Source organism: Cynocephalus volans, chromosome 17 (assembly GCF_027409185.1).
Source record: "Cynocephalus volans isolate mCynVol1 chromosome 17, mCynVol1.pri, whole genome shotgun sequence".
NCBI classification, from domain to species: Eukaryota; Metazoa; Chordata; class Mammalia; order Dermoptera; family Cynocephalidae; genus Cynocephalus; species Cynocephalus volans.
Genome location: NC_084476.1, coordinates 13,024,481 through 13,046,034, shown reverse-complemented (window position 1 = coordinate 13,046,034; position 21,554 = coordinate 13,024,481). Strand labels below are relative to the sequence as shown.

Below are 21,554 nucleotides of genomic sequence, written 5' to 3'. Positions count from 1 at the left end.
GACGAAGGCCGAGCTCGGCGGGAAAAGGCCGAAGGCTCTCGCAACTCTGCCCCAGGCCTGTCTTCCTGAGTCTCCCCAGCCGGTGCCCGTGGCCGAGGCTCCGGGCCGAGGGGAGACCGGAATGAGACCTCTTCGAGCATCCTCTGGCTGCGCTTTCTTAGGATGGAGACGGCAGGAGAAAGGGTTTAATTTCCTTCCCGAAGAAAACGCAGGAAACTGTTCGTAGCTTAAAAACTCCAAACCCCGCGCTCTCCCTCCCTCCCCCCTCCCGCCCGCCCCCTCCCTCCAGCCTCGCCCACCAGCTCCCACCATCTCGTCTCTCCTCTCCTCCTCTCGCCTTTCCCCTCCCTCACCGGTCTCCCGCCTTCCCGGAGCACGCGCTGCCAGGGCCTGGGGCGCCGGGCGGCCAATGGCGCGGCGGCAGGACGTGATGTCAGGCGCGGCTGTAGAAAAGGCGCGGAGGCTTGCGCTGGCGCGGACTGCAGAGCCGGGGCTGGGCTCGGCGCGCGCTTGGAGAGCGTTGCGCGCGGCTGGGCCCTCGGCCGGCGACTCCTCCTCCCACTCTGCTCCTCCTCCTTTTTCTCCTCCTGCGCCTCCTCCTCAAGCTCCTCCACCTCCGCCTCCTCCTCTTCCTCCTCCTCCTCCTCCTCAATTCTCCCGGTGGTTCGACTCGGCTCGCTGGCTTCGGAGAAACCCTTACTCCAGTCGCCGACTCAGCGCCCAAGAGGGTCGCCTTGGTCTGGGGGCGCACCCCAGGGACGGGAGGGGTCCAGGCAACTGGGCCGCCGCAGGCACCTCGCCGCTCCTGGGTGAACCCAGACCGCAGCCGTCGCCGCCTCGGGCAGAGTTTGCGCCCCTGCTTTGCGCCGCGGGCGCCGAAGCCTGGCGGGCGATGCCCGCGGCGTGAAAGCGCCCGCGGCGGGCGCCGACCTCTGCCCTCTCCTCGCGCCCGCCCCCTGCCCTGTGTCCTTGTGACCCTGGCTTTGGCGCCGCCGCCCAGGCGCCCCGCGATGTAGCTGCCCCCGCGCCTCGGCGGGAGGCGTCCTGGCCCGCGGGCGCCCGGGGCCCGAAGCCCGGCCTGGGGGCGCAGCCGAGCTCGGGCGGGGCCGGGGCCGCGGTGGCGATGCACCGGGCCCGTTAGCGCCGGGAGCGCCAGGCAGCTGAGGCGGGGGGCAAGCCCTCCCTCGGAGGAGCCGCGCCCCCGGCCCCGCCGGTCCCGCCGCGATGCTGTTCCACAGTCTGTCGGGCCCCGAGGTGCACGGGGTCATCGACGAGATGGACCGCAGGGCCAAGAGCGAGGCTCCCGCCATCAGCTCCGCCATCGACCGCGGCGACACGGAGACGGTAGGCGCGCGGCCGTGGGATCTGGGCTGAGAGCTGGGACGGGGCCGGGCCGGTCACAGCCTCTGCTCCACGAAGTTTGGGGAGCGTCCTTCGTGCCGCACGGGACCGGGCGCTGGGGATGCAAGGCCTGTAGCTCCCGGGTCGGGGGAAACTCGGCTGCTGGGGGAGGAAGGAAGCAAAGCTGAAACTGGAATCTCGGACCCCGGAGGTGGGGGAGAGCGTTTCTCCCAAAGTGGAAGCAAAGTCCCACGCACGGCCCGGGGAGGCTCCCTTCTCACCTCGCCTGGCGCTCTGGGTAGACCGACCCGCGCCTGGGAAGGGCGAACCAGCCGGGAGTACTGGGGCTCCAGCCGGGAGTACTGGGGCTCCAGCCGACTTGGGCCGCTCCCAGTCTCCCGGTAACCAGGGCTCCCTTTCAAGCGCGGTTTCTGGGGCCAAAGCCTTCAGGGCCAGCACTTTTCGTTAATCGTGTCCCCGGCCCCGTGGCCGCTCCGACTTGGCCAGGCCAGGGCTCAGAGTTCAGGCTCCGGCCTGTCTCTCGCGGAAGGAGACTTCATTCGGTTTCTACACCTGGCTCCGCCGGCCCAGCCCCAAATAGCCAGTTCCTCGCCTGAGACCCTCCCGGGGGACCAGACAAACACACGCTGCCCAAGCAGCGGGCCCAGAAGTGACCTTTAGAGGCCGAGGAGGCGGAGAACACAGGCGAAGCTTCTCTGCTCCGAGAGCGAGAGCGGCAGCCCCAGTGGCTTCTCGGCCTCCGAGCCCGTCTTCCCCGATTAAACCCTCGCGGCTGTCAGTTTGGTTAGGGGAGGATTTGGGTTGGGCCTGTCCTGCACTCAGAGACTTTGAGGGTGCCTCTGCACCCCACTCACCACTTCCCAAGATCCAAGAGGGCCCCAGCCGGTGTGGCAGAGGAGCCAGAAGTTACCCGCTCTGTCCTGGCCTAAACCTTCGGCCTAAGGATCCAGAGATCACTGGGGCTGGGGGCCAGAAATTCTGCTGCCTCTCCGAAGAGGAGTCTGTGTGGAGGGTGACTTTTAATGGTCCCCTTACTCTTTTTTTCGGGGCCCAGCTGGGTGGTTCCTTTAAGAAACATTTTGGGGACTTGGAGGGCTTGACTCGAGTAGCCGCGGCGGGCCCAGCCCCTATACACAGCCTGAGCATTTCTGGAGAAAGGGCAGAAGGGACAGTAAGGGGAAGAAGTAAGGCGGGAGAGCCATCTAGGCCAGAACCCGGGCCTGGGCCGGTGGCTGCGCCTGCGGGCCTGTGTTCTGAGCCGCCAGGATATGGGCCTTTTGGGGTGAGGGAAGCGCTACACCCTGGAACGCCCCCTACCCCACCCACCCCACCGGCTTCTGGGCTAGCCGGGACCACGGAGGGTGCTTCGGGTACCCGTTTCTCGCCGACGGGGGGCCTTAGGCTGACGCAGGCGCTGCCGTCTCCCGCCTCCCTCCCTTCGCAGACTATGCCGTCCATCAGCAGTGACCGCGCGGCGCTGTGCGCCGGCTGCGGGGGCAAGATCTCCGACCGCTACTACCTGCTGGCGGTGGACAAGCAGTGGCACATGCGCTGCCTCAAGTGCTGCGAGTGCAAGCTCAACCTGGAGTCGGAGCTCACCTGTTTCAGCAAGGATGGCAGCATCTACTGCAAGGAAGACTACTACAGGTAGCCCCCCACTGTTTCTCAGGACCCCCCCCCCCAATCTCAGGCACAATCTTGCCCCTCTCCTTTCCCTCCAGTCTCAGGAGAGGTTTTTCTACTCAGGACCCCTTTCTCCAAGCTAGCACGAATAGACTGACAACCTTGTAAATCAACAATTTGGGGAGCTCTTGGGAAGGTCTGCAAAGAGTAGGGACCGCAGAAGCTGCCTTCCCCTCTTAGCTTAGAGCATAAATAAACTCGGGTTGGATATTTGTACCTCGCTGCCTTTGAAGTATCTTGGGTCAACCAGAGGGGATAGAAATAGGCACCCCCAAACTCAGGCAGCCTGGGCTGGTGTGGAACAAAATTAGAGGGAGAGCCGGGGGAGTGAGTGCATTACTAGTTCTTTTGGGGAGATCAGAGAGAAAGCTGGCCAGGATTAAAGGACAGAATCACTGACAGGCTCCAGCCTCCCGGATTCTCCTCTCCAGGTTTAGGACTAAGGTCTGTTTATATTCTTTCTCTCGTGTGTGACTCTGTCTCTGTCTCTCTCTCTCTCTCTCTCTCATTCCTTGTTTCCGTTTCTTTCAAATTACAAAGGTCTGTAGGATTCCCAGGTGCTGGTTTGGAGGGCAGGGGGTAAAGGCTGAGGAAGGGGTAAAGTGGGAAGTTTCTCTTCTACTCCCAAGTAAAGGCTTTCTTCCTAGGGCTTGCTAAAACTCTGAGTAAACTAGACGCCTTAGTAGGCATGAAAATGGTTAAAGGAAACTATTCAATACCAGGCCTGGGTCAAAATCTAGTTCCCTTTACCCCCCTCCTCCATATGAAGGCCCGGTTGTCCATCTTGAGATTTTCCCCAGCAGCAGCAGCAGCGGCACCTGGAGGAGGGATATCGGGGGTACCCAACCGTGTGTCCCCACAGCCCCTCCCTCCATGGTCCCTACAGGAGGTTCTCTGTGCAGCGTTGTGCCCGCTGCCACCTGGGCATCTCGGCCTCAGAGATGGTGATGCGTGCTCGGGACTTGGTCTATCACCTCAACTGCTTCACGTGCACCACGTGTAACAAGATGCTGACTACGGGCGACCACTTCGGCATGAAGGACAGCCTGGTCTACTGCCGCTTGCACTTCGAGGCGCTGCTGCAGGGCGAGTACCCCGCGCATTTCAACCACGCCGACGTGGCGGCGGCGGCTGCTGCAGCCGCTGCGGCCAAGAGCGCGGGGCTGGGCGGAGCGGGCGCCAACCCTCTGGGTCTTCCCTACTACAATGGCGTGGGCACTGTGCAGAAGGGGCGGCCGAGGAAGCGCAAGAGCCCCGGCCCGGGCGCGGATCTGGCGGCCTACAACGCTGGTGAGTGCGAGGCGTACCGAGCGCCCCCGTCGGGTTGGGGGAAAATGCGCGACGTGGACTGCCGAGAGCTGGGGTGAATCTCAGTGTGCTGGGTGTAGAGGGGGTACCGTGCTCTCTGACCCTTAACTTCCCCAGCCCTGAGCCCCTGACGACATGGCAGGAGGGGCACTAGGATCCCTTCTGGGACCCAGCCCGTGAGCCCTCGACTGGAGCGGGAGGAGAGGGTGTATTAGTCCCTTGCTGCTCCAGGTGCAGGGCCTCGTCGCTGAGAAAATTTTTAGATGCGGCTTTTTGGTACCCGCTCCCCCCGCCCTTGCTGGGCAGAAATCGCAGGTATAGAAAAAGCAAGAGACGTCGACACCAAACAGGCTGCGGGTTGGCGCGGCGGAAGATCGAGGCAGGGCGGGGAGGGTCCCAGCAGAAGGCCTGACAGTGGCTGGGGCGCCGAGCTCGGCCTGGCTTGCGTCCTGGACCTGTGAAATGTCCCGAGAGCGGCAGGCTTGGGGGAACTCGGGCTCCGGAGCCTTTTCTGAGCAAGGGCTGTGCATACCCGTGCCCGGCCCGAGCCTCCTGCTTCGCCAGGTCTCGGTTTTCCCGGTCTCCTTCCTCCGAGTTCCCGGCGCCCGGGGATGAGACCCGAGCAAGCCTGGCCTCGCGCCGGGTTGGGGTGCGGGGCTCGCTTCGATTTTTCCGGCATGTTTGAACCCTGGGCCGTTCCGGGGAGAAACTCTGCCCCCCTCCGTCGTCCGTCCTCGCTCAGGACAGCTGCGGAGGTTCTGAGGCCCGGCAAATTGAACCGTGAACATCTGCCCAAAGTTTGCACGGCCCGAAAAGGTTTATGACTCTCCGGGCTTCCGAACTGGAGTTTATATTTCCAGTTATTTTCTTTCTTTCGTTTGCGAAGGAATCGGATTCGGACTTTTTGTCTTCTTGCTCCTTTTCCCCTTAGTCTAATGCACAAATGGGGGGAAAACCAAAACCAAAACAAACCCAGTACTGCAGAGAGGGCAGCGGTGGGAAGGAAGTCACCATTATTTTGATTTTAAAGAGTCTGAGCTGGCTAGGGGGGGGAAGTGGGGGGTAGCTAGGGGGTCCCCTGTTCGCTCCAACGAAATTCCTTGTTAGAGGATCGCGGGGCGCGTGTCTCCCTGTGCAGAGCCAGCGTCCTCAGGGTGATAAATGGTGAAGTGACGGTAGGCTGGTCCTGGCGGCCGATTAAAGATTTGTTGGAGGCACTGCCACAGATGTTGCTCTCTAGAACGTCCATATTTCATCTCTCACCACCCCCAAAATAAAGATTAAACCAGGTCCAGGCCAGGTCCACCAAAACGGAGCAGCGTCTATTTATCGAGTGGGGTCAACTTCCAGTGGGAAGCAGCATCCAGGACTCGGCTCCAGGGCACCCAGTGGGTGGGGAGCGGTATTATGTTTTCCTGGGCACGCAGGTTCCACGCCGGCTTTGGAATTGTGCAAAAAGAGGGTAGAAGATGCAGCTTCGTGCTTTTTGCTGCTCAGCCACCGCTTTTCCGGGCGGCGAGGCCGCGGGAATACGCGGCTGAAGGCTGTTTCAGGGGAGCTGGCACTTCTACGAGACCCCCCCACTCAGCCACCTCCTTTGCTCTATGGCTCCTCTCTCTTTTTTTTTCTTCCCGCTGTCTCGGTCCCCCTTTCTCTCTGACTCTGCGTGTGCGCCTGTCGCCCTCTTTCTCTGTTCTCGTGCGCGCGTCCCCGGCCCTGGCCCGGGCTCCCAGTACTGGGAGGATCGGCGTTTGGCGGGCCGGCGGTGACTCTGTGGCTTGCTTATTCAGGGCTCCGGGACAAGGTCGGGGAAGAAGACGACTCCCGGTCCTGCCGGGCCCCGCCAGGCGTCTCCAGGTCTGGCTTCTGTCCCTCTCCTCCCATCCCGGCACTGGCAGGAGAGAAACGGCCGCAGTGTGTGTGGGCCGGGGGTCAGCTGGGACTGAAGCGGGCCCCGCGGAGGTGTGTGCGGGCAGGTGTGTGCGGGCAGGTGTGTGCGCTCGCGTGCATGTTTCTGACTGGGAGGACGCGGGCTCGTTTGTCGAAGGGTCCCACATCCAGGGGCCCAGCCACACGGACCCCTTGCAAAGCCCGTCGCTCCGGGGGACAGTCCCGCCGAGGAGCGGCGGCACCTTAGCAAAGGGTGATGAGTTGGGGCAGAGTGGGGAGGGACGCCGTCGGGGCGTCCAGGCTTCGGGGAGGGGGGACCCCGGGGCCGAGGGCCGCAGGGTCGCACAGCCCTTCCGGGGCGCGGGCGGCGGCGGCGGCCGTGCTCCGGAGGCTTCTCTGGTCCGAGCGTGCTGCCCCGGCCCCGGAGGCAGAACTGAAACCTCCCCCTCCGCCGGAGCCGGGCCGGCCGCGGGCCGGGGGGCGCGGGAACGGCGGCCAGAGCCGGCCAGGGGCCCGGGGCGCGCGCTTGGCGCCGGCGCTCCACGGCCGCGGGCGTCCCGCGCGGACCGGCCGGACGCCCGGGCCTCCCCCAGCCCCGCGTTGTGTGTGTGTGTGTGTGTGTGTGTGCGTGTGTGCGTGTGTGTGTGTGTGTGCCTGGCGGCGTAATTACTGATTTGATTCCAATCCATTATTTAGACAATTGAACCTACAATCTCGTCTTTAGTAAAATGAGGCGAAGTCAGATTTGATTACAGGTTCAGTCCCAGCGACAAGAGCTCGAAACCCGATGGGTTAATAACAGATCACGAGTAAATTATTCATGATTTTACGAGCTCTTTAGCTCCATTGAATCGGCCTAATTGAGAGGAAAAAAAAAAAAAAAAGGGGAGAGAGAAAGCTCGGTCCTCCCCCTCCCTTCGGCCCCTCGCTCCTCCCCGGAGCCGACCCTGGGGAATCTCGACCCGGCCCCGGGTACTGGGGGCGGGACTGAGGGGATCCGGGGCGCCGGCCAAACCTGGGCCCCACGTCCCCCCCCGCCCCGGCGCCCTCCCTCCCCCAGCGCAGACCTCGCCCCCGCCGATGGCCGCCGCGGCCTGGCTACCTTGAGCCGGCTTCTTCCCTTCCCTTCTCTCCCCTCCTCTTCTCTCCTTTCTCCTTTTTTCCACACCCCGGCCAGCAACAGCTTCAGAAAGGGCCTCCCGATCCCAGGGACCTGGCCTGCTTGAGCCCTGGGGTTCAGCTGGGTCACCCGGACCCTCCACCACACATTCCCCCTATTTCCAGGACTCGCTTTCCCCTCCGGTTGTGTGTCTCTCCTTATTTCTTTCTGTCTTTGTAGCCGTCTCTCTCTGTTTCTCCATCACTTTCTTTTCCTCTGTTTCTCCTCTCTTTTTCCCTGACTCTGGCCATCTTCCCTCCCTACCATCTCTTTTTCCCTCTCTCCATTCTGTCTTTCTACCTCTGTCTCTTTCTCTTCTGTCTGTCCTTTCTGTCTTCTCCTCCGCACCACCTCCCCCCACCAAGGCCGTTCTCAGGGCAGGTCCCCTGGGCCCACAGTGCACTGGGTCCCCACAGAGCTCATTAACAGCAGCGAGGCCCAGGCAGGGGCTCGGCAGAGGGATGGGCCCAGAGATCCCCTGTGGGGAGGCCTGCCCCACCCCCATGGAGCTGGAGACTGGGGGAAAGATGAAGATCGCTCCCCTCAGCCAGTTCAGTACAGTTCCTGTCCATCAGATCGAGAGTCATTTTCTGATTCCCTTTAAATTGTTGGACCCCCCAATTCTTCACTGTGCATTCTCCCTGGGAATGCAGCTGACAGGGGAACCTGGGTGCCTGGGTGCAAGTGGAAAGGGGCCCTTAGGTATAGTTCCTAGCTGTCAGCTCCAAGGTTAGGGGCAAGACCAGTATTTTGCAAATTCTTTCTGCAAAGGTCTATTCCTCACCTGGGCAGGGGGAGGCAGGTCACCAGGAGAGCAAAAGTAGTGTTACCAGATAAAATGCAGGACACCCAGTTAAATTCAAAGTTTGGTTGAATGATGAATAAATTTTTAGTATAGATGTATCCTATGCGGTATTTTGAATTTTAGGTAAACAATGAATAAATTTTAGTGTAGGTATGTCTCATGCACTATTTGGGGCATATTTATACTAAAAATTATTCATTGTTTATCTGAAATTCAAATTCAACTGCACAACCTGTATTTTTTATTTGTTAAATCTGGCAACTCTATTATGGGCATGCGATAGGGCACAAGATATTTTCCCAGTTCCCCATTTTAAGGGGATTGAATTTGAACCTCACATGAGGCTTTTTCCAAAGCAAGACCAGAAGTGTGGGAAGGCTCGGGACGCGACAAGGGGATCTTGGGAATTATCCTGTGTGTCCCCATCAGCTGCCAGGTAGCTGAGCAACTTTCTGAGGCCCCAGGTTTCCACCTATACTTCCCACCCCCACTGCTATCTAGCACTGGCAGCCAGGCCCAGTGAGGTCCATTCTGGATGGGGACAGGCTCCCTAAAGAGTCATGCTTCATCCTGCCTCCCTTTGTAGTGCAAGGAAAGAGGGAGGACTCCAGTGTTGAATCTAGGCTCAGCCATGTGCAAGTGGCTTCATTTCCCTTAGAGTTAGTTTCCTCATCTCTAAAATGGGAATGGTAGTAGTGATGGTACAATGATATATGTAAAGCCATAGGTGTCTAATACATGTTAATTTTTTCCTTCCACTTCCTTCCCTTCCCAGTAGAACTGCACTTTCTATGAGACTCTTGCAGATCGCTTAACTACAATGTGCTGCATTTGTAAAACTGGGAAACAACCATCTCACAGGGCAGTGGTGAGGGTTATACTACAAAATGCAATATTCTGACCTTCGACCCAGTGCCCGAGGCCTAGGGATCATTCATTGTTTTGCGTATGGGAACTGATGAGGGTGAAATGAAAGTGAGTCTGTCAGTAAGCGACTTCTAGGTGCCAGTCCCAAACACCGTAGGGGGACACTGGAGACAGCCGCTCCTCCCTAGAGGGTGCCGTGGGAAACAGGAAGAGTGTGGGCCCAGAGACCATGTGCTGCTGTGGCTGCAGTCAAGTGATTTCCCTTTCTGAGCCTCTGTTTCAACATCTGTAAAAAGGGAGAAATATACCTGGCTTATAGTGTTGTTCTAGGGATCCAGTGAGTTCGTGCATGAAAGCCCTTTAGCCCATCATCTGGAGTCCAATAAGCCATTAACAAGTTGTAGCTGTTGCTGCTGTTGCTGTTATTATTGTTGTAATATGATGACTCGGAATGGTTTTTGGATTTTCCCAGAGCTGAGACTGAATCCTGCACTTCCCAGCTGAGTGATCCTAGGCAGGTGGCTCTCTCATCTGATCCTCAGTTTCTCCATTTACAAAATGGAGATAATACCTCCCTCTCAGCATGGTGCACAAACAAGCATGGAAACATTTGGCGCAGGTGGGGCGGGTGTAGACTTGGAATGGGAGGGACGGGGAGGGTCAGGAAGTTCACCTGCTGCTCTGCGTCCCCTCCCCAGCGTTAAGCTGCAACGAGAATGATGCAGAGCACCTGGACCGCGACCAGCCGTACCCCAGCAGCCAGAAGACGAAGCGCATGCGCACCTCCTTCAAGCACCACCAGCTTCGGACCATGAAGTCTTATTTTGCCATTAACCACAATCCCGACGCCAAGGACTTGAAGCAGCTCGCGCAAAAGACGGGCCTCACGAAGCGGGTCCTCCAGGTCAGCTCGGGCTGGGGGTGGGGGGCGGGTATGAGCAGCCGCCAGGACCTGGGGTGGAATCCCACACCGTGGGCCTTGGAAGGACCTTCAGCCCTTCGTCTGCTTTTCTTTTTGTTTCTCTTTCTCTTTCTCCATCTCTTCTGTCTCTGTCCGGATTTCAATCCTTTTTCTAACTTTACATCGTCTCTCTTTCAGTTTTCGCTTCTCAGTTTTCCTGCTTGTGTGTGTGTGTGTCTCTCTCTCTGTCCCCTGTCTCCATACTCGGTCCCTTCTTTCTTGTAAACAATTCTTAGTCACTATTTATTATTCATGTGACACTCAAATATGTTCATGTTGCAAAAGGTTCAAATACTTCAGCTAGATTCAGAGGACTTTCTTTCTCCTCGTCCCAGGGCATCCATCCAAGGCAACTGTGTGAGCTCCTGTGCCTCGCTAACTCTCTCCAGTTTATCTTCTCTCTTTCTCTCTCTCTCTTTCTTTCTTCTGGTGTCTCTCTAGATTTACTTCTGTCTCGTTTTGCTGTCTCCCAGACTCTTCCAGAAGCAAGGTTTGGTGGTAGGTGTATGTGTGTAGGCAGATCCCCTGGGTGGGCAAGGCAGGGGCTCACCTGGTCAGGACTGCCCATAAGGCATTGGGGAAGTGGCTGGGTGCCTGTGAAGCTGAGCAGAGTTTCACTGTGTGTGAGGGTGCTTTCTTGATAGAGAGGATCCATAACTTTCACCAGATTCCCATAACCCCATAGATGTTAAGAACCCTAGTCTGGGCAGGTCCCAGGCTTCTGCATGACCCAAACTGGTGCAGAGCCTTGGACCAACAATTCTCAAATCTTCAGCTCCACCTCTTACTCATCTCGTGGACCTGGGGAAGTCACTTAACTCTTCCGGGCCTCAGTTTCCTCGCATGTGAAATGGATACAGGAAATTTCGATGCCACAGGGTTACTGGAGGAGCCCTTGAGATGATGTGTCTACTGCAGTGCCTGACACTTAACTGCTGAGTGGATGGTAAACATTAACTAGAGTGATTAGCTGATATTAATTACCTAGTACGAACGATGATTCTGGTTGCTAGACCTTGCTTGCGCATTTGTACAACAAGGCAGGAGAGTATCTCCCTTTTTAGCAAGTTTAGCGAATTTATTCTTCAGGATGTGGGGTTATAGAGATGCACATCTTTAGGTAAGAAAACCAAGAGATGAAGTGACCTGACCAAAGTCTCACAACAGGAGAAGTGCTGAGATTTGAGCCTAAGCCAGTTTGACATGCTCCAGCGCCAGGGCTGGAAGGTGATATCAAGGGGGTGACGGTGACAGATACGGCGGGGTGCGCAGCCACACTAAGAAAGTTCTTGAGAGTATGTGGTGTTGGTGGTGGCAGGTTGGGGCTGCGACGCGTCATGTCCGGGCCCCCAGGCCATCTTGGCCCCTGCTGTCCAGCCCTGCTCATGGGGGCGGCAGCACCGGGCCTGGGAGGACAGAAGAGCTGACGTGACCGAGGGCCAGCCAATGGGGTGCCGATGCGCCTCTCTGGGCCCGCCCCTGCCGCTTGGGCCGTTCAGCCTGCAGCTTCTACTCCCGCTGGCCTGAGCTCGCGAGGGGGCGGCGCACTTTGCTGCGCCCCTGGCCAATTTCCTTTGGACTTCATCTTCTTGGGGTTAGGTCGGGGACTCTCCTTGGAGCCCCATCCCTTCCTCAGCCCTGGGCGAGTTTGGACTGAGGACTCAGGGCTGCGGTCTTTTTTCTGGTTAGTAGGATATGTCGTTCCCCCTCCTATCCAGATACCCTATGGAGTGTTGGGGGAGCAAGACACATGGATTTGTGAATTAATGCTGGGGAGCCGGCAGGGACATGAGCAGGGATTTGGAGTCAGGCAGAATAGGGTTCAGGAAGACCTGGGTCGGGTTAACTGGCTGTGTGTCTTGGACAAATGGGTTACCCTCTCTGAGCAATAGCTTCATTTGTAAGAAGGGCACCATTAGGGCACATACCTCTCCCAGGTATCCAGATTAAAGGAAACATAAAGAGTAAGTACCCATAGTTGAGTCTGAATGTGGAGCGAGGAGCCAGTCTCTGCTGTCCTTGATGAGCTGGTGGGAGGCTTGGTTACCCGGCTTAGGGGCAAATGACATTTCCAGCATAGTTATCTCATTCTTTCATGCGACTAAATATCTATTGGCACCAGCTCCTGGGGACACAGAGATGAATAAAACCATGGTCCTGACACTGAAGAAATTCACCCATTAGTGTAAAGAAAGACTTATGTAGTTTCCCCTAGTATGATCAGTTGGGGGGGAGTACTGTGGGAGCCCACGGGAGGGGCCAATCACCCTTTGTGTGAGGAAAGGTTCACCTGAGGGCCCTGGGTGAATGCTTGCCCTGTCCCCTCCTCCTGTAGGATACTAACCCAGGGCTGCTCACACCTGCCTGCCCCCTCCACCGTGGGGACCCAGAAAAACCAGGTTGCAGGGCCTGTTGAGGGAGAAACGCACTGAGAGTTATGGTGTGTGTCAACAAATGTTTGAGTGCCTACTGTGCATTGGGCGCTTTGATACGCCTGTGAAGTCCATTTGTTCACTGAGTCCTCACTGTCGGGCATCAGGATTCCTCCTCCCCCATTGTATGGATGAAAGCATTGAGGCCCAAATGATTCCCACTTGTCCAGAGTTACACTTTGCTGGTAAGTCACAGAGCCGGGTCTTCGAAGTCCAGGCCTGTCGTCTGATTAACGGACATTATTCTTTCTCCTCTCAACCAGTCCAGCACTGCCTGTCTCTAAGTGCGAGTATCATTTATGGTTTTTATGGCATACCCATAATACTGTTCACATCTTTTCCCAGACCTCCAGATCTCTTGCACAAATCCTTAATATTCCTTAACAGCACAACTGCTCCTGATTATGCAGCAATTTGCAAAGCATTATTTTTCTAGCCACTTGTCTACCTTACCTTAAAATTTTCCTGCCCGTTTTACAGATAAGAAGCTAAAAACCTAGTAAGATGAGATGATTTGCTCCAGGTAACAGGAGCCAGGCTTCAGGAGGGGGGGCCTTTCTCCCACATGCCCTGACTGCTGATGGGACATCTGGGGGATATGGGATGGAAGCAGTTTTGGGCAAGGCACCTGGTGGAGTGGCTTTGGAAGATAATTGGTTCTAATCCTCTGATTTACCAGGAGTAAGATTTGGGTGCTTTAATTTCTCCTCTCTAAACCTGATTCCTTATCTGTGAAATGGGGATAATAATAGTTTCTACCCTGAGGATAGATATAATGAATGAGAAGGCTTCAGCATGGTGCCTGCTAGTACACAATAGGTATCCATCAGTTTCTTATCACGTGCTCATCTTAATGGTGCCAGGTCTTGGTGCCTCCTGCAGGTTCTGCCCCCAAAGTCATGCCTACCTCATCCTCACAGCAGATGGAGGGTTGAGGTTGAGCTATGTTCTCAGAGGTAGATGATGTAGGCTGTGTGTGTGTGTGTGTGTGTGTGTGTGTGTGTGTGTGTGTGTGTGTGTGTGTGTGAATTGTTCTGTGCTATTACTGAATCTGTAATACACAAGCACCACTAACGTGGTCATCCTGGGATGAAGCATACTTATTAGAATTTGGAGTCTGCTGATGTAAGGTCCAAACTAAACCCTCCCACTTAGCTTGCTGAGTGATCCTGAGTAAGTGACTTAACTTCTCCGAGCCTCAGTGGCCTCTGCTGTAAAATGGGCATGATGATAATATTTACTTCACTGGGTGGTTTCAAGGAGTAAATGATTTGACATAAAGTATAATTTACAAAGTGTATGTTGGGGACTCCATGTATGCTAATCTCATGCACACATTTACACAGCAGGGTTCAGTCTATCAACCTCTTCTGCAGGCATTTAAAAAATTTAACTATTCATTTTGGAGATGAGGAAACTGAGGTTCAGAGAGGCTAGGACACTTGCCCCAAGTTTCACAGTTAATAAGTGATAAAGCCAGGAGTCAAGCCCAGATTGGTCTGATTCTAAAGCTCTTTCCGGTATCACACAGCATAGGAATTATGGTTTTTCCCCTGCTTGGATCTAGCTGCAGAATGCAGCTGTACAGCTGAGCAAGAAGGGAAGGAGTGGGTCATAGGTGCAATGTCTTGGTAGGAACGCAGAAACCTGTAGTAATGCTCTCATCCCATAAAAAGTGCTCAGGTTTGTCTTAAGCAGCAGCATGACAATCACAATACTCTTCATCAGTGGACAAAGTGTCTGGGAGATAAGGTGGCCTCTTAGACAGAGGTCTATTAAGACATCAAGCCTCACAAATGTGTGGAGACCATTCCTCAGCACGTAGATGCCTTTCTGAGTTGCCCCTTCCTTTCTGGGGTACGGCCAGGAAGGTAGAATATTAAGATGCCCTGGACTTGGGGAGGGTCATGATGGACTGATTGATTTGGATGAGTGAAGGGTTTTCTGGTGTGACCTTGAAAGAAAATACATTTTAACCACCAGCAGTTGAAAAACATTCTTCAGATGACTAGTTAGTTTTCATTAACCTGCGTGAGAATTCAGGAGCTGAGAACTCTAGCTTTCCTTTCTTCACTCACTCACTCGACATGTATACTAACCTTCTGCCATGTGCTGGGTGGGGCATGAGCCACTGGGGATTCAGCGGTGACCAAGACCATGAACAGGTCCCTTCTGGAACACACAGTCTAAAGGGGATGTGTGATAAGGTGTTGTATAAACAATTAAAATGATGATAAGATTAATCTTCTTTTTCTGTATGTTCAAAATATCTAATAAAAAATATTTTAAATGATTCCATGTTCAAATAAGTTTGGGAAGTGCTAAAGATTATGTCTTTTTCTTGGAGATCAGAGTATTAATACAGGCATTGGGAAATCTTGAAGAGACTCAACTTTGTCTAATCTAACATTTCCCAAATTTTATTTGGCCACAGAACTCTTATTTAACTCTTTTTAAAAAACAAAATTGAAGAAGTGCTAGGAAGGAAAAATACAGGGATGCAGTGAGAGCTTATATCACATTTATGACCTGGTGAAGGAGGTAGTCAGGGAAGGCTTCCCAGAGGAGGAGGTGAGGTTTAAACTAGGGCCAGCCACTTTATTTCTTTGAGCCTCAATTTCCCCACCTATAAAATGGTCATTGTCCTGCCTGTCATTTGCACAGGACTGTAGTGAGTGTTGAATCCAGTCATGGATGGTCTAAGCCAGATGGAGTTTCATAAATGATTTGGCCCAAATTTCTCATTTTAGAGGAGAGGAAACTGAGGCCCAGGGAGGTGGAATGACTCACCCAAGATCCCACAGCAAAGTAGTTTCAGGCCTGGGGCTAGAACCAACGGTTCCTGATTTCCAGTTAAGTGCTTATTATTTTTTTGGTTCTTTTTTTTTTTTTTTTTTTTTTTTAAAAGATGACCGGTAAGGGGATCTTAACCCTTGACTTGGTGTTGGCAGCACCACGCTCAGCCAGTGAGCGAACCGGCCATCCGTATATGGGATCCGAACCCGGGGCCTTGGTGTTATCAGCACCGCACTCTCCCGAGTGAGCCACGGGCCGGCCCATTTTTTTGGTTCTTTAAATAAGACTTTTTAAAAAGCTTATAAAATAATAGAACTACCATACAGGCTAGAAAAATAGAAAAAAAAAATTACGCATATTAGATCACAGGACCCCAGTAATTCAAGTGTATAGTTTAGAGGTTAAGTAGTGGTTAAGGTCACGGAACCAGCCTGCTGGGATTCATTTCTCAGTTCCACCTCTTTCTGGCTGTGCCTCAGTCTCCTCACCTGTCAGCTGGCCATAATGTTAGTGCCTACTTCGTAGTGTTATTATAAACACTAAATGAGTTAATGTGTAAAATTGCTTAGACAATGCCTGGCACTTAGTGAGTGGTATTCATCATTATTATTTTCTTTATGAAGTTTTTTATTTTGCTTTCTTACATAGTAGTCATCACAAACATTTCCCCTGTGGCTTTGTGGAGTGGCTGTGTCATGACTTCCACTTGCCCCATCTCATTGGACACTGGATGCACCATTAGTTTGATGTTATAAAAAATGCCATGGTGGACATCGTGGGGCATGAAACTTTCATCTTCTGACTGGTTTCCTTAGTGTCCCTGGAAGGGATTTGCTGGGGCAAAGTGGGTTTTCCACTAGTCCTCCTGGCCTTCTCATAGAAAGGATTCTGGGGAAGGAGGTTTGTGAGGCAGAACACAGCTTGTAGGGCCAGTTGGTGCCTGGGGACGGGGCAAGTAGCTATGTGGGCTTTATCCACCCAGGGCTTATTGGGGATCCACTATGCACCAGGCTGAGGCACTCCTGGCCTTAGTTGTGTCCTGATGATTCTGTGCCTGAACTTGGCCTTGTCCCAAACACACAACTACAGAACAGAGCTGGAGGCAGATGAAGAGAGAGGGCTGTCAGTTCAAGAAGATGGGTGGTGGGTGAAGCAGATCGCCTGTTGTTGCTTGTGCCTGTCCCAGAATCCCAGCCTGTCAAAACCCCAAGAGGCTATAGAGATCACGTGGTATGGTTCAATCCTCTTGTACTAGTGTGGAAACTGAGGCAGAGCCAGAGGTAAGGGACTAGCCAAATGTCACTTGGCTAGTCAGTGACAGAACCAAGACTGGAAGCTACATCCAGTACTCTTTCCACTGCACCATAGTGGTTTCTCTGTTTGTTCATTTGTTCATTCATTCACTTGCTGGCTTACTCTGGATCATGTGGTAGGGACAGCATGGACTTTTTATAGCAAGCAATCCTGGATTCCAATCTCAGTTTAGCCTCTGTGTGTCCTTTGGAAAGTGACTTTACCTCTCTGAGCCTCTCTGCTTTTTAAATCTATAAAATAGGGATAAGAGAAGTCACCTAGTTGGTTTATAATGGAGATAACCTGTGATGGTGCATCTGAGAAGGTGGCATGGTGCCTGGCACATGGTCAGAGCAACATCATGTTAGCTGTTACTGTTAACACATATGACTGATTCTTAATCTTTGCCAGTCTCCGCCATGTTCCCAATGACATGAAGATGACTTAGACAGGGTCCCTGCCCTCAACAACCTCTCACAAGGGGACTTTTTGAAATACCTGGGAGAAAATTCTGGTGAAGCCCTGCCATAAGGTGAAAAACAAGCCCAGTACAAAACCCTGGAGCAGCTGAGTTGCTGAATTTTCGTCCACCAGATTCCCAGCCCTTCAGATCCAGTAAAGCAGAGAAGCAGTTGTGGAAGATGCTGTCATTGTTTACAACCACACTGTTAGGGGCAACGCCTGAGAAATAGCAAACAGCCAGCAGCTAACCGGTTCCAGCCCTTCCCGAGGTCTTGGAGCCCCGGATGTATGAGCAACACACCACTCCCCGCTCTAGCTCCTGCTCTGAGAGCTAGACACACAGGCACTCTCTCAGGGTCACAAGCAGATGGGCCAGGACAGTGGCAAGGCGGTAGCACCAAGCCTCTGGCCTTTTCATCCTCCACCTGCATGTGACTTTGGGGAAGTCACTTCCTCTCTCTGGGGGCTTTCTCCATCAGTCACTCCCTGGGCCAGATGAACACAGCCTTGCTCCTGCAGATTTCTGCAGGCTGGGCGGGAAAGGACCTCCCTACCACAAGAAGAGCATGTTGAGGAAGGTGGTCTTAGAAGCACTGCGTTTATTTACAAGCCCCCAGAAGGAGCGATGGGCTTCCTTTGGGCAGAGAGCCACGGAAATTGTGTTTTCTTCCATGGAAGATCAGCGTGCTGGGGAGAAAGCTTTGTTTCCCCACTTCACAGCATCTCTATCTCCCTCTTTACTCCAAGAGTCTGGCGGATATGCTTTTAATTGAGCCCAAATTGTGTTGGGCCACCAGAAAGGGGGGTTTGAGGCCACAGGCCACTGCAGCAGGGGTGGTCCCGAAGGGGGCGTGGAGCCGGGAGTCGGCTCTTCCCACCCCTGCCTGAGACACTGAGAAGACATACAGATGCAGGCACATCTGGAAACACACAGCTGGACACCCCAGAATCTGTAGAATTCCTAAAGGCTTTTTGTTTTATGGGGAGGCTTCTGGCGGGTGTTTTCCTCACGCGAAGGGAAATGCAGGGGCCCTGCCTTTGGGGCTTTTTTTCTTTGGGAGGTACAACCTCTCCCCCTCCCCCTGCCCAGTGGCCTGGATTTCTGAGATCTCTCCTAGAGTACTGCATGTACCGCCGGGGGTGGCGGGCCTCTGTGCTTGTGCAGTTACGCGGGTGGGTGTTCTTGGGGGGGCGGCTGCATAGATGAGTTTCTATGTATGTCTTCATGGATGTACAGGCATGTGTGCGAAGGTATGAGTGTGGACGTGGTGGGTGTCTATGCCCAAGCGAAGACAAAATGAACCCATGTTCTCTCTCCTTGGTGTCCTTTTCACACCAAGCGCCCCACCCACCTCCCTCATAAACGGATATGGGGATGTGACAAGTTGGGAGAGGGAACCTGCATGTCACACCCTTCTTGGCCTGACTTTAACCTAGCAGCTGTCCCCCCTCTGCCCACCTCTGCCCTGAGACCCAAGACCCCTGGCCCAGGATATCGGGTAGCTTTTCCAGCTGATGGTGGGGAGCAGGATCAGTGTCTTTTTTCTTCCTCTTGATAACTCATTATTATTAACCGATACCTATGTGTTCTTTATACCATTCTAGTATTTTCCAGACTTGCTGACTGTGAAACACTTAAAATTGTACCGACAAGAACTTGTGGGATTTATTGTCTGCTTAAAGGCAACTGCCAAAAAAAAAAAAAAAAAAAGACTTTTTCAAACAACCATTATGAAAAATGATCAAGATTTGTCTGGTTAGGGCTGGTTAGTTAGCTCAGTTGGTTAGATCGTGATGTTGATAACACCAGTGTCAAGGGTTTGGATCCCTGTACCAGCCAGATGCCAAAAAAAAAATTTGTCTGGTGTGTGCATTTGGTGTGTCCCATAGAAATTCAACATGAGCCACATGTGTAATTTTAAATTTTAAATTTTCTGGAAGCCACGTTGAAGTAAAAAGAAACTGGTTAAATTAATTTTAATAAGATATTTTTAACCCAATATATCCTAAACATTATCATTTTGACATGTAATCAATATAAAAATTATTATTCAGATATGCTACCTTGTTTTATCCATATTACCAAGTCTTCAAATCTGTTGTGTGTTTTCACCTACAGACTAGCCACATCTGGGCTAGTGACATTTCACATGCTCAGTAGCATGTGACTGGTGGCTATGACACTGCAGAGTGCTGCCCAGCTCTGGAACCTCCTAACAGTAAGAGACACCCAGCCATAGCCCATTAGACAAGATGAAATTTTAATTTTATTAAGAACAAAATATTGCCAGCCTGACTTTTGGGACCCCCCCTGAGCAAAACGCAGACTAGCATCTTACCGAAACAGGAGACCTGTGAGTTAAACAGTCTGGGGGACGCTCTGCTGTTCTCGAGTCCTTGTCCACATTCCCCTAACCGGCCCCTCCCTGTTGTCCCACGCAGGTCTGGTTTCAGAATGCCAGGGCCAAGTTCAGGCGCAACCTCTTACGGCAGGAAAACACGGGCGTGGACAAGTCGGCCGACGCGGCGCTGCAGACGGGGACGCCTTCGGGGCCGGCCTCGGAGCTGTCCAACGCCTCGCTCAGCCCCTCCAGCACGCCCACGACCCTCACAGACTTGACCAGCCCCACCCTGCCAACTGTGACGTCCGTCTTAACTTCTGTGCCTGGCAACCTGGAGGGCCACGAGCCTCACAGCCCCTCACAAACGACTCTTACCAACCTTTTCTAATGACTCGTGGCCCCCCCACCCCGTCCCACAATTTCTTTAAAAAAGAAATTATCTTTAGTTGAATTCCAAGTGTATTTTAAAATAGAGGCTTTGAGCAACTAACTAACCACATTTTAGGATCTCGCCTGGAAGCAGAGGAAAGAGATAATTGTGCGTCCAGCTAACACAGCGGTGTGGACTGAGGAATTACTTGGAAGATCTATCTGCAACACAACATTTGTGTCACTGTACAGTTTTGTGGACTGAGCGAGGAAAAACAACAGATAATTTAAGTTGGCTAGAGCTTCTGTATTTTCAAAGACTGCCACGTGCCTTAGGAATACTGTTTTATCTCCATACTTTGGATGACTTGTTCATTTTTCTCTCCCTCTTTTTCTCTCTGTATATTTATGACCAGAGCAAAAATGTAAAAAACAAAAAACAACAAAAAAAAGTTTGTTACTTTGAATAGTCCTAAAAAGAAAAAAAAAGGAAAAAAAAAAAAAAGGAAAGATCAAACCCCCTCCAACGGTCGCTTTGTTGTTTTAGAATTTTAAGGTGGAAGTCTGTTCGAATATCAGAATTTGTAAAATCTAACCAGTAATAAACCCACTTATCGAAACTACTCGGTGCCATTGTTTAGTTGGGTGTGAAACTCACATGACTTGAGTTTTACTGAAGCCCAGGGTCTTCACTTATTTATCACATATTCACGGGTCCCTTCTTCTGTGCCAGGCTTTGGACTGGCTGTTGTGGTCCAGAGATAGAGATACAGTCCCTGCTGTCAAGGAATTCAGAGTGGAGACAGACCAGATAATTTTACATGGTGTGATATGTGCTCAAGTGTATATGTAAGCAAAGTACCATTCATTCCTTTTTTTCTTTCAAATATGTGATGAGCATGCCCTTCTGGATTCTTGCAACAGAGGTCAAAGGCCCTCACATCTGGGCTGGAAAGTGTGTGTTGGTTGGGCAAGGAGGGAGGCCTAAAAAACCTGCAGCTTTTCTCTATGGGGAGTGAACACTGTCACCAAAGGGCAGCTTAAGCTCCAGTTTTCCTAATGACACAAAAATTTAAAATCTCCCAAGAAGGCAAAAGCAAATATATTTGCATCCTTTACTAAAGCTTCAGGGAAGCTCAGACACCTAGAGAAGACACACTCAGGGGGGATGGAGGTTTAGAGCCAGGCAGAATGAGGTTGGAATTCCTACTGTTGATCAGTGTGAGCTGAGGGAAGACATTTCACCACTTGGGCCTCAGTTTCCTGCCCTGTAAGATGAAGATAATGATCCATGAGTGACAGTTGTAGTGAGGGGAAAGTAAGGTATGTTAAAGGGCCCAGCAGAGGGCCTGGAATACAGTAGGGGCTCAATGCATTTCTTGAATGACAGATGACATGTGAGGACTTTGCAGGTGGAGAGCAGGAATGTGTGTATCCGGGTGATAATGTGTGTATTATCGCTGAATGCACCAAGCAGGTGTGGTATCTGGCCACTGGACATCTTACCCCACTCATTTCTCACTCTGAGCCCTGCTGCAGAGCACTCTGCTACAAGCTTCCTTGGATGCCAGCAGTTACCCACCAAAATGCCCCCCAGAGGCACCCCAAGTTGAAAATCCAGAGAGAAAGTCATGGCCACCTTGGGGAGAAAACAGATAGGCAAGATTGGGCAGGGGAACTATCCAGCCCCAGCCTGGAGTCTCTGTCCCTTCCTTCCTCTGCTGTCATGGTTGGGACAGGGTGAAGGGAGAGGGTGTGGCAGGAATGGGCTGAGAGTGCTCAAAGCCTGGACTGACTGACTTTCTGAAATGTTAAAAGACAAAAC

General features: G+C 53.0%; 1 protein-coding gene across 2 annotated transcripts; it reads left to right on the top strand.

The window, feature by feature from the left end:
- The first annotated feature begins 1,224 nt into the window (after positions 1–1,224).
- On the top strand, positions 1,225–19,748 carry LHX2 (LIM homeobox 2). 2 transcript variants are annotated; one of them, XM_063082509.1, is made up of 5 exons: positions 1,225–1,344; positions 2,807–3,009; positions 3,932–4,335; positions 9,773–9,978; positions 19,461–19,748. In XM_063082509.1, the coding sequence occupies exons 1-5, from the start codon at positions 1,225–1,227 to the stop codon at positions 19,746–19,748; spliced, it is 1,221 nt and encodes a 406-aa protein (XP_062938579.1). The 2 variants fall into 2 exon arrangements, with proteins under 2 accessions (XP_062938579.1, XP_062938580.1); XM_063082510.1 differs by having other exon boundaries at positions 3,932–4,339; positions 9,780–9,978.
- Positions 19,749–21,554: the final 1,806 nt, after the last annotated feature.

Coding starts and splice junctions, on each gene's coding strand:
- LHX2 (XM_063082509.1), top strand. CDS start 1,225: ATGCTGTTCCACAGTCTGTCGGGCCCCGAGGTGCACGGGGTCATCGAC. Junction 3,010..3,931: donor TGCAAGGAAGACTACTACAG/GTAGCCCCCCAC, acceptor TGGTCCCTACAG/GAGGTTCTCTGTGCAGCGTT. Junction 4,336..9,772: donor TCTGGCGGCCTACAACGCTG/GTGAGTGCGAGG, acceptor TCCCCTCCCCAG/CGTTAAGCTGCAACGAGAAT.